The following is a 13,017-nucleotide window of genomic DNA, read 5'->3' as shown; positions in this document are numbered from 1 at the left end:
TTATGACATGTATGTTTAGTACCTTAAGTTAAGGTCCATTTTGAAAGTTCTTTCCTTTAAAAAATCTTAATAAATATCTAGGTATTATAAAGAAAAGTTTCCAGGTAGGAGCAACTATTGCTATTTTGAAAGATTTCCCTGTTTTTGAATCAATATATTGAAGTTTTTCTGGGAATAATTATTTAAATTTGCCTTCATTCTAAAGCTAATCAGTGGATTTTTTCAAGTAATATTCAATATATTAAACATGCAGCTATTTAATATATTTATTACTACTTTTTTTTAAATTTCTATGCTTATTATAAAATTTATCTAAGGAAACAAATACTAAAATAATGTCCGGGTAAAACTCATTTATATTAAATCATCATCAATAATCCATTGTGGGATGTTCATGTTATAAAAGAGTAATTTTATGAAATAATTATGCAACTTTTATATTTATTTAATCTACTTTTCTGTGTGTCATAGAAACCAAAATATGGTACTTTCATTCACAAAATACAATTGCACATCTGTAAATAAATGACGTACATCTATTTTGCTCTTTTTATTGCTAGTATGTGATAAATACTTAAGGAAAATTGAGCTGAGAAACTAGTATTAAAAATTTTTTCTGAAGGCTTAAGTGATGAGATAAATGCCACAGAGGAACATAGTTTTCTTTCTAATAACTGTGTCATGGCAATCTTCTTAGAGCATTTTATACAGTATGTAATGTGTTAGTACATGCTCATTCACAAAGCCTCCTGTTGTTACTTTGTTAATACTGATTATCTAGATACATTAGAAATGAAATATTCAATCCTATGCATTAGAATCTTGTGATATGCCTGTATTTGAGAATGCTAAAGCCAAAAATAATGGCATATGGTTTAAACTCAATGACAAAGTAGATTATGAATGCCAAGTTGGATATGAAAACAGATATAACAAGGGCTCCATAACATGTACCTATGATGGATGGTCGGACACATCCTCCTGTTATGGTAAGTGTTGTTTATTTAGGATATTTTTTACATAAGAAAAATAAAGATTTAGGTATATATTTATGTTTCTTTTTTTAAAAAAAAATGAATTTCAGGCTTGAGCTTGTATGGGTCTTGTGCATGTTGATACCATTGTTGCAAGTTTATATGAGTAACATCAAGCTGTCTGGAAAACTGTGTCCTTGTGGTCATACACCACCTCTGGCTCTTGCGATCTCTCTGTCCCCTCTTCAGCAGTGGTCCCTGAGCCTTGGGTTACAGAAGTTCGATAGAGGTGTCCTATTCAGAGCTTAGCACTCTGCGTTCACTTATTCTCTGCATCTGGACGCTTGTGGTTTCCTGGGCTAATTACCATCTGTTGGCCATAATGGATATGACAACAAACATGAAATCTAGTGTGAAATGATAGAGGCATGCAAATAAGAGAGGGGCCTAAATATGATCAAACTGTAGGAAATTTGCAAAATTCCTTTAAAATTTAAAGCAAAGTGGAGCAAAGAATGTTTTGAAGGCCAAAGATGATAATCTATTTTTTTATTTCATTACATTCATTTATTCTCTCTCTCTCTCCATGTCTCTCTGCATCTGCCTATCTGTCTCTCTTGCTGTATGTCTCTCTGTGTCTGTCTCTTGCTCTCTCTTCCTGTCTCTGTCTCTCTGTCTCTCTGTCTATCTCTGTCTCTCTCTGTCTGTGTGTGTGTGTGTGTGTGTGTCCATGTGTATAGGCATCAGCATGCACAGAACACATATGGATGTTAGCAGTTAACATTCCCTTTCTCCCATTGTGGGTCACAGGGATTGAACTCAGGTCACAGACTTGGTGGCAAGCCCTCTCACCTGCTAAACCACCTCACTGACCCATTAGTTAGTGTGGCACATACTTGTGATATCCTCACTTAGGACCATGAATGAGCAAGGGGATCACAAGTTTGAGGATAGCTTGAGGTATATAACAAACAAAACCAAGCAAACCAAAGTCTGTTATCTATTGAAAATAGATTGCCAGGTTTCTCTATATAACCTGGATTAGATTTGATTTTTTTTACAGTGCTAAGTAAACTTTATTTCAAATGAACTCTGTCTGAAAGGAAATGCCTTGTAGGCCCTTCCCCCTCTGCCCATTCAATTCTTCTTCACCAAAACTTTATCTCCTATGATCCACATCTTCATTCCAGCCTTCCTAAAAACCATGGATGCTATCAGAGCCTGGGGTGCCAGGGCCTAATGCTATTGCAGTGACTGAGGTCTGATAAGGACTTGTGAGCTCATGGGGTGACAGGACAGATTATTTTAAATATCTCCAAAGAAAAAATTCTTTATTTCATTGGTTCTTTGAATTTTTGTTTGTTTGTATTTCATTAATTTCAACCCTGATTTTTTTAATCTCTTCACATCTACTCTTTAGGTATTTTTGTTAGTTATTTTCCAAGGCCTTCAGGTGCATCAGTAAGTTATCAATATGAGATGCCTCTAATTTCTGGTTTTTGGTTTTTTTTAATTTAATTTTTTTAAATATTTGAGACAGGATTTTCCTGCAGCATTTGTTTGCCCTGACCTTGCTATGGAGGACAGACTGGCCTTTAGCTCACAGTGAAATGCCTGTATTTCTCTTCTGAGTGCTGGGATTGAAGGCATTTACCACCATTCCCAACTCAAAATTTTCTCCTATAAAATAAAAAATAGGGTCTGGGGAGATTACTCAGTAGTTAAGAACACTGACTGCTCTTGTAGAAAACCTGGGTTTGATTCCCAGCATCCATACGGCAACTAACAACTCTCTGTAACTCCAGCTCCAGGAGATCTGACATCTTCTTCTGACCTCTGTGCATGACACAGATGCACTTACATACATGCAGGCAATACACTCATACACAGAAAAACACTTAAAAATAAAAATAAACTGAATGATTTAAAGAAGCTGTAGCATATTTGGTGTGTACTGTGTACTTTTGTGGGAATTCTTTTATATTGCATCATGTTCCATGAAATAGGATCATATATTATTGAAAAATTAGTTATATTCTATTTAAAGTGAGTACTAATTATACATAAGTTCATGAAGAGGGAAACTTTATGAAAAGATTATATATGAACCTGTCAATGCATAAACAATATAGCACTTAAACATACAGGCCAAAGAACGGCTCAAGAACATGTAATGCTGTGCTTAACTATATATATGGCAAAAATATATATTGTATCTCAGTTTTAAACATGTTTAAAATACTTCATTTTCCAATTAACATTGGAAATAATCAGTTATCTTGTTGGATATAACCAAATACTGTCAATTATTTGTGTGATCTGCAAGATACACTTTCACTTTCATAAGGAAAGACCTCCTCCCCTTCCTCAGAGGTTGAATTCTACTGTTTCTTTTTCTAGAAACCCTATGTCTTTACATGTAGCTATTTTAATGAATAGAAAGTAATTCACCCACTAAATGATTTTAAGTATTATATTAATGCTCGTTAAGGTATCACTTACACTGTTTTTGTTTGTTTTCAGTGAAAGTGAATTCATGTGATTTTCCTCGAATCAAACATGGACGTCTATACTATGAAGATAGATACAGACCAGACTTTCGAGTACCTACCAGAAAATGATACAGCTATTATTGCAATAAGGGATTCTTTGCTCTTTTGGGGTCATATTGGGATTATACTCAGTGCACAAGAGAGGGATGGGTACTTGAAATACCATGCCTCAGTAAGTCAATGTCTTCATAAATAATTTATGCTATTTTTTGTCATTTTATTATTTACAAAATAAATGCCCACAATATGTGATGGCATAACGTTGTTGATATGTATTCCTTAAATTATCAATTGGGTTTAAAACATAGTCGTGAGTTCATTGGTGGTTAATTATTTTAATTTGTATCATTAAGTGTGAAATTTTTATCTAATTAATCATTTTATGGCTTTGGTAATTTTTTGCTGGCATATTATTAATTCAAAATATTAACCTCTTTCAACTGTATGTATCACAAATCTATTCTTTATTTAAATTGGATTACCAAGATTACCAAATTCCTTTAAATAACCTTTATTAGATTTGATTTTATTAATATCTCCAAAGAAAATGTTCTTTATTTCATTTGTTCTTTGTATTTGTTGTTGTTGTTGTTTCTGTTTAATTAATTTCATCTCTGTTTTATTTATCTCCACATCTGCTCTTTTTTAGGTGTTTTTGGTTCTTGGATTTCCAGAACCTTCAGGTACATTATTAGATTATTAATATGAGATGACTCCAAATTTCTGGATTTTAGTTTTTGATTTTTTTTTTTAAGATATGGTCTCCCTGTAGCCTCAGCTGACCTGCAACTTGCTATGTAGACCAGGCTAGCCTAGATCTCACTGAGATCTGCCTGCCTCGGCCTTCAAGACATGAACCACCATGTCTGGCTTTTAATTTTTCTGATGTAGGTCCTGTAAACTTTCCTCTGAGCACTGTCTTCACCATGTCCTGTAGATTTCTGTGTGCTGTGCTTTCTTGTTCATTCAATTCTAGGCACTGTTGGTCTCCTCTTTGGTTTCTCCTTTGACTCTGCTTTTGTTCAGTAGTCTGTTTCCTGTCAATGAGATTTGGTACTTTCCCCCTTTTTATTGTTGATATCCAGATTTATTCCTTTCGTGATCTGAATATATGACTTTTGCTCTGATCTGTTTCTTCATTGCTGTGACAAAATACTCTGACCGATACCAACTTGGGGAGGAAAGAATTTATTTGCTTACATCTCCTAGGTCACAGTTCATCGCCAAGGGAGTCCAAGGTAGGAACTCAGGGCAAGAACCTGGAAGCAGGAGCTGGAGCACATGCCATGAAGGAACGCTGCTTACTGGTTTACTCCCCTGGCCCACGCTCAATCTGCTCTTTCTACAACACAGACCCACCTGCCCAGGGGTGGCACCACCCACAGTAGGTTTACAATAAATATTCATTCATCTCTCATGGTAACTAGGATTGATTTTCGGGATCAATAGTAAGCATAAGTTTATTTTCAGTACCTCCTGTTTTCACATACACAAACTCTGGGACACCAGTTGTGCAAACTTTCTACAACATGCAATAGTGAGGCTTTGGTGGTGGCGTCTCAGTCCTCGGGGAAGGACGCTGAGGAGGGTGTTCCTCTCTTCATTTGCCATCTTATCTTCTTCGGCAAAAGTTTGCTACCTTGGCTGTTTGTTTCGCTTTGACTGTTTTTAAGACTACCCCATATATTCTAGCTATTAGTCTTTTGTAGCTAGGCAGTCTTCAAATATTTTCCTCCCATTTGTAGCTTTGACTTTAATTCTAATAGTCTTTCAAGAACAAGTGTTTGCTTTTGATTTCAATGTATCAAAAATTTCATTTATGGTTTGTATTTTTTGCACCATCTAAAATTTCTTTGCCTGTGTCAAAGTCCTATACTGTTCTACAAGTTAGTATTTTACATTTATGTATACAGTCAATTTTGAGTCAGTTTTTGATTAGCCTGAGAAATATATTGAAGCTCATTATTTTGCGTTCAAATGCTGACTCTTCAATTCTATTTGTTAAAAGTCTTTCACCAGATTTTTTGTTGTTGTTACAGTCTAAAGACCTAATTAGGCTCCGTGTGGGTCTAGCTCTGGCTTGCCTCTTCCTTTGCACTGCCCCACTTGTTTCTACATTCATCAATACCACAGGTTTCTTTAATTACCATTGTATTTGATGATTTAATATTTTGTAATATTACATGTTCAACTTCTTTCAACTTGAAAAACTAAATGAGAAGTTTAATTTTGATAAAAATACAGATTTCAGCCAGGTGTGGTGCCACATGCCTTTAATCCCAGCGCTTGGGAGGCAGAGGCAGGAGGATCTTTGTGAGTTTGAGGCCAGGCTGGGGCTTCAGGGAGACCCTGTCTCAAAAAGACAAAAAAAAAAATACAGATTTCAAACATAATGGGTAAACATCCTATTTTTATACATGTATACATTGCTCAAAGTTTATACTAGAGTCAACGTAACTAGTGCTCTTAAGCATTGTGAAGGACTGTCTTCCTGTTGTCCTGCCTTTGCCTTGTCATATGACTTTTAGAATGAGCTTGCTCATGTGTATGAAATTCAGTGCTGGATTCTTGAGATTAAAATATATAAAGAGAGAAATTTTGAGAGAATTGTTATAGCTGAGGTATTTTTATCCACGACATGTCATGTCTGTGTATTTCATTAGTCTTTTGGTTTCTTATAGTAAAATATTATGTGAATTAGAAAGACCTTGATGTATTTAGCAGATTAAAAAGATATTAAATGTTTTAATATTACATGTAACTGCATTTATGGTATCTAACTTTTCTTGAGAGAGTGGTGGTAGTCTATGGCTTTCCGTAGCTGTTAATTTTTAACTTGTCAAATTAATTGGCATAATGGTGACCATAATATTCCACAATTGTTCTTAATATACATAAAAGTCTACAGGGATATAATCCCTGCCTTTGCTGATACTAGTAATATGTGTCCTCTATTCTTTTTTCCAAAGGGTCTGATTTAGAGTTTATTCATTTAGGGATCTTCTAAAATATCACTGTTTAAGCTTATATGTAGCTAGGCATGGTGGTGCATGCCTTTAATCCCAGCACTCAGGAGGCAGAGGCAGATGAATCTCTCTACTCTATATAGTAAGTGCCAGGCCAGCTGAGGCTACAGGAGACACTGACTCAAAAAGAACAACAAAAAGCTTATATGTAGGAATGTGTTTCTGTGTTATGTGGGTATTTTCTGTTCTTTTTCTACTTCTTTGTTTTAGCTCAGAGCATTACTCTTTTCATCTACTCACTTTGATTTTAATTTCTTCCATTTTTTCTACTGTCTTGTGGGAGAGGCTCAGGTAACAGGACTGTGGCCCTGTTGCTTTCTGTGTATGTGTGAATTAACTGTCCTGTTTCCAGAAATCATAGGTTGCAAGCAATTCCTTAGGCAGATTTGGGGAATCATATTCATCTCCCAAAGTCCATGCTGGGATTATGTATGACTTGAGTTTACATGGAACTTGTGCATGCTGTACCAATATTGTGAGTTCATATGAGTAACTGCCCAGTGGTCTGGAGAACTCTGTTTTCCTGTGGTAATCCCCTCATCAGAATTTCACAGTGTTTGGCCCCTCTTCCACAACGATCCCCGAGCCCCGGGAGGCAGGAGTCTGATACAGGTGTACTATTCAGGGATAAGCACTCTTCAGCCTCTTATTCTTTACACATTGGTCAGTTGTGGATCTCTGTATTATTCACCCTCTGCTGCCTATAGAAGATTCTCTGATGATAGCTAAGAGATGCATTAATCTATGGGTATAACAATAAGTTATTTGTAGTCATTTTAATTCTGTATCTATTTAGCAGAATAACAGTATTAGGCTCTTCCCTTTGGGAAATGACCTGTCTAATCAGAGTCACCCAGATAAGATACCAGTATCAGGTATTTATGAGTAGTTATGCCCAAAATATTGGTGACACTATCTCATCAATTGTAAGGCTGTATGCACGCTATCAGAAGAGAAAATTAGACATCAGCCTTACCTAGCTGTGAATTCTGTGAACTACAGAATCATACAATATTCAAATAAGAATTATTTGAATTCCCAGTTTAAATTTGTATGCTTTCTATGCCTAATTATTATAACTATTATAAAAACTATTATAAGTAAATATATTTATTTTTATGTAATAAATAACTATAAAAACTATTACTTATAACTATTATAAAATTCTGGTACTACATGGATAAGATTGGCAGAATGAACACTTTATCTTATAATTGATCTTTGAATTGCTTCAGTTATTTTACATTATAAGCATTATGATTTTTAAAAAAAATATTTTTATTGGGGACTGGGGAGATGGCTCAGCACTTAAGAGCACTGGCTGTTCTTGCAGAAGACCTATGTTCAAATTCCAACACCCACATGGTGGCTAACAACTGTCTGTAACTCCAGTTCCAAGGGATGCAACACCCTCTTCTGGCCTCTGTAGGCATTGTATGACACAGATTCACATACATGTAAGCAATATGATCATACACATAAAATAAAAATATAATGAATTTAAAATATTTTTATAGAATTTTTGAGTTTTGTACAAAGTATTTTGATCAAATTCAGACAATTTCCCCACTTGGACTGCTCTTGTTATTTACCACCTGATTTCATGCTCCCTATTATTTTTTAAGGCATGTTGAACCAAATTCATGTTCCCAAATGCACATAGATGTGGGACCATCCCTTGCAGCCTGGTCAGGCTACCCTGCATCATACCCATAAAGAAAATGAACTCTCACTCTTCCAGTAGCATAACTTGCAATAACTCCTCAGCTTGGGCTTCTTTCTCATCCCCTCCCCCATCTATGCTGGAAATTTGTCTGACTTGAGCAGAAGTAGGACTGTGCATGCTGACACAATTGCTTTGAATTCATATGAGTAACTGCTTTGCTGTCTCTTCTTATAGTCATGCACCATCTCTGACTCTTACAATCTTTTCTCTTCTCTTCTGCAATGATCCCTGAGCCTTGGGTGGCAAGGGTTTGATGTAGGCATCCCTTTCAGGGCTAAGCACTTTGTAGTCTCTTATTCTCTGCATGTTAGCCAGTTGTTGGCTTCTGTGTTAATCAACTGCTGCATAAGGAAACTTCTCTGTGGGAGATGAGAAATGCGCTAATCTATGGGTATAACAATAAGTCATTAGGAGTCAGTTTAATGCTATCTCCATTTAACAGAATAATAGCAGTAGATTCTCTCCCATGGCCTGTGATCTATGTAGCCACATGTTCTTAGGTCTGATATCATGTCAGGTATGAGCGCCATCTCATAAAGCAGGCCTTAAATCCAATTAGAAGTTGATGGCATCTCTGTGCATATCTTACCAGGCCTGTTGTTACAGTAGCTTGCAGAGTTCACATCTGGGAAAACTTGTGTTTCCTTTTCTCTTCTGGTAGCGTGCACACTACCTTCCAGAATTATGAAATTATCCAGGACAGAGAAGTTCTTGAGGTCAGTAGCAGCTTGACTTCTCCTTGTTTATTGTGTAATTGATGTATGTAGTGTCTTTAGCAATAGGTTCTTACCATCAAGTTCTGTCAAGAAAACAAGAGTAAGAGCAATAACAAATTTTTAGGGCATATGGGATCACTGGTCAAGAACTTCAAAAGAGGGAGACCATGCCTGATACTGAATAATGTTCTTTGGACTTTGGAAGGGATGGTAAAAATGTCTTCTTTAGGGCTAGCACTCAACTGTCACTTTCTGTCAGTACTTTGTGTTCTTAAATCTCTGTTTTCATCCCGATTCGCTCCACAGAAAGGCTTCTCTGATTAATGCTGAGTATTGTCTATTTTTATAAACACGTATGCTCAGAAGGTCATTCTACTATGTCAATTTAGCTAAACAGAATTAAATTCTCCCATAGATCTTAGAATACGGATCATCATGGGTATTTAAGGATGTTTACCATTATACATTTTTGTCTGGTGATGTGGGTTGTAAATCCAATTGGGGTTCAGTTTTCACAATACAGATCTGCCACATATATCTGGACTAGTTGTAGTCTGAACATATCTGAATTCCATTGAGGTTATCTCACAATGGAATTTTGAGTGTTCTCATTGATAAGGCAAAGAAACTGAAAAGTTAGAAGGTTCATTTCTCTGCAATTTCATGAAGAATGACTTTATCTTATAGTAATGGATAGTCCTTTCTTCTGAAGCCTGTTCAATCACGCACTTGTTTTATCGATGACTTAATGCTTTCAGAGAAATGGATTATACATTTACAACTGGAACAATTCCAGGGATGACAATCATGAATCTGCATTAGGACAGATTATTCAAAGGAAATCTTGTGTGACATGTTGCATCTACTAAGATGCAATTTTGCATTGACAACTGAAAGATCCATTCTCTGAGTTCATATTTTTAACTGACCAGCTTCCTGGAACACCCTTTGTTCTTGTGATTACTCCCCCTCCTCTGGGTCTTACAGTCTTTCTGCTCCCTCTTCCACAGTGGTCCCTGAGCTTTAGGAGGCAGAAGTTTGATCTAGGTGGCCTAATCATGGATAAGCAGTCTTCAGTTTCTTATTTTCTGCAAGTTGTCGAGTTGTTAAGCAACACCTGCAATGTAAGGAATCTTCTCCGCTGAGAGATGCGTTAATCTATGGGTATGACAAGTCATTAAAAATCAGTTTTTAGAAAACACACCTAAAGAAAACCAAGGCATATTCAACTGTGCCCATGTGAAAAGATGTGAATAATGACACTCTTACTTTAAACCATGCTTCCTTTTGGTCCCTTTAAAAGAAATCTCAGTGGAATAATTTAATTTATTGATGCAAAGTGAAATTCTTGAGTTTGTTGAAGAAGGACAATTAGGATAAAGAAAAATTTGAAATGTGTAAAACATAACAAGTGCATACCAATTTCCTGAAATTTTTCTTTTTCTTTTTTTCTTTTCTTTGAGACAGGATCTCCCTGTAGCCTTAATTGGCCTGGAACTCACTATGCAGACCAAGTTGGCTTCCATCTCACAGAGACCCACCTGCCTCTGCCTCATGGAATTAAAGGTATACACCACCACACCAGGTTGAAAATTTTCTCTTATAGAACAAAAAAGAAAATGAATGATTTAAAGAAGCTTGAGAGTATTTGTTGTGTGTGCTTCTACACTTTGTGGGAATTCTTTTACGTATTTCAATCATGCTTATGGAAATAAAATCATATTTCATTGAAAAATAATTATATTCTATTTAAACTAAGTACTAATTATTTATAAATAAGATCATTAAGAAGGGAAATTTATGAAAAGATTACATAGGAACCTGTCAACACAGTAAAAAATATAACACTTAAACATACAGGTAGAGGAATAGCTCAAGAACATATGATTACGTTGCATTTCAGTCCAAACATGTTAAAAAAATATGTTGCATCTCAGGTGTAAATATGTTAAAAATACTTCATTTTTCAATTAACATTAGAAATAAGCAGTTATCATGTTGTATATAACCAAATACTCCTATTCAATTTCTCTGGTGATCTGCAAGATACATTTTCACTTTCATTAGGAAAGACCTCTTCCCATACTTCAGAGGTCAAACTCTATTACATTACCTTTTCTAAAAACCCTATGTCTTTACATGTAGCTATTTTAATTAATAGAAAGTAATTCACCCATCAAATGATTTATATCTGTTATCGTTGTTCATTAATATAAAATATCACTTATCCTGCTTTTGTTTGCTTTCACTAGAAGTGAAATCCTGTGGTTTTCCTCAAATCAATCATGAACATCTATACTATGAAGATAGATACAGAGCAGACTTTCCAGTACCTGTAAGAAAGCAATACAGCTATTATTGCAATAATGCATTTGTAGCTCCTTCGGGGTCATACTGGGATTACACTCATTGTACCATAGAGGGATGGATACCTGAAGTACCATGCCTCAGTAAGACAATGTCTTTATAGCTAAGTATGCATAATTATTTCAAAGTGTGAATAAAAAGAGACCATGAATAATTCCATTCAAAGTTTTCATGAAAAAATAAGACAAAAGAACAATTTTATGAACAAAAGACTAAGTTTCTGTCCATTATGAACAGCTCTTCATGAAATTCACATGAAAAATAGAGACGATAAGAATACCATTACCACTTACACATTTTTATTATAAAACCTAAAAATTAATGATAATCTTTTAAATATCTGGAACTGGTTTCATTTTAAATATTATACATGCCTATTTAAATGATGTAAATATAATTTTAAAATTATGTTTTATAAAATAATTTTTTTAAATTTTTCATTCTTATGGTCTTTAGGGCAATGTGTTTTCCAGTCTGTGGAAAATGGGTGTTCTCCATACTTGGAAAAACTGTATGTACAGGATCAGTCTGTAAAAGTTGAGTGTTATCCTGGCTGCAGTCTTCCAAATGGTCAGGACACAATTACATATACAGAGAATGGCTGGTCCCCTCCACCCAAATGCATATGTGTCAGTAAGTAATGTGCTCTGTGATCCCAAGATGCTCATAAATCTAAGACCCATCTATGGTACCTGTGGCAAAGTGCTTCATTGTTTCAAGTGTGCACTGGTGAATACAAAGATTTCTTGATAAGAATATAGAGAAATAAAGACACTCATTAGGTATTATTCAATAATACCATAAAACCTTTGAATACTCTTTTGTTTAATTTGTATAAAATATAATTTATATACTATGTAATATATTCTTGGAAATCACTTTGTTATTTGATTGGAACAATTACAAAATTGTAGCAGAAAGGAATTATGATAGTTGCAATACAGTCCATTCATATATTCAGGAAGTAAGGTGACATTTTTATAGTACTGTTAATTGTCTCCAAGTTTCTCTGGGACTTTGGCCCTGTTCTATTTTTGAAGGTTTTCTCCAGTTCCTATGACAATAATATATTCTGGTTAATGGTTTTTCTAGTCTGTTCTTGCAAGTGACTGAGTGATGTCACCCTTTATTATTTAGGAAATAAATGACACCAAAATGTTACAACATAACAGTGTTGGTAAACACTCTTTTCATTATCAATTGGGTTTATAATATACAATCATATGTCAACTGGTTGCTGATTATTTTAATTTGTGAAATGTAGTTTTCAGTTTTATCTAATTCATCATTTTGTATCTATGGTAATTTTTTGCTGAAGTATTAAGAATTCAAAATATTAATCTCTCAGTTGAAAGCATCACAAATCTCTTCTCCTTTTACATCAGGTTTAAAAATTCTTTAAATAACCTTGATTATGTTTGATTATTTTAATATTTCAAATAAGATTTTTGTTTCTTCAATCCTTTGTGTTGGTTTTTGGTTTCTATTTGGCTAATTTCAGCCCTGATTTATTTATCTCTTCAAATCTACTCTTTCTGGATATTGTTTGTTCTTGTTTTTTCTAGGACGTCAGGTGTGGGAAGCGAGCACAGCCGAGCCAGCCAAAGATGGAGCCCTGGCTGGCTGCCAAACCTCGTGCTGTTTACTTCAACTCTT

General features: G+C 35.0%; 1 protein-coding gene across 1 annotated transcript in view; it reads left to right on the top strand.

Moving 5' to 3' along the window:
• Nucleotides 1-829: 829 nt before the first annotated feature.
• The window catches only part of Cfhr3 (complement factor H related 3), a 20,709-nt gene continuing 8,521 nt past the window's right edge, over nucleotides 830-13,017 (top strand). The window contains exons 1-3 of the mRNA XM_029562792.1: nucleotides 830-989; nucleotides 11,247-11,444; nucleotides 11,818-11,994. Of these exons, the coding sequence (XP_029418652.1) occupies nucleotides 830-989; nucleotides 11,247-11,444; nucleotides 11,818-11,994 (535 nt within the window). The remainder of the gene's footprint in view (nucleotides 990-11,246; nucleotides 11,445-11,817; nucleotides 11,995-13,017) is intronic.

This window comes from Nannospalax galili, unplaced genomic scaffold (assembly GCF_000622305.1).
Source record: "Nannospalax galili isolate Female #2095 unplaced genomic scaffold, S.galili_v1.0 scaffold955, whole genome shotgun sequence".
Classification (NCBI taxonomy): domain Eukaryota; kingdom Metazoa; phylum Chordata; class Mammalia; order Rodentia; family Spalacidae; genus Nannospalax; species Nannospalax galili.
Note: the sequence above shows the minus strand (reverse complement) of the source record. Positions and strands in the feature narration are given on the sequence as shown.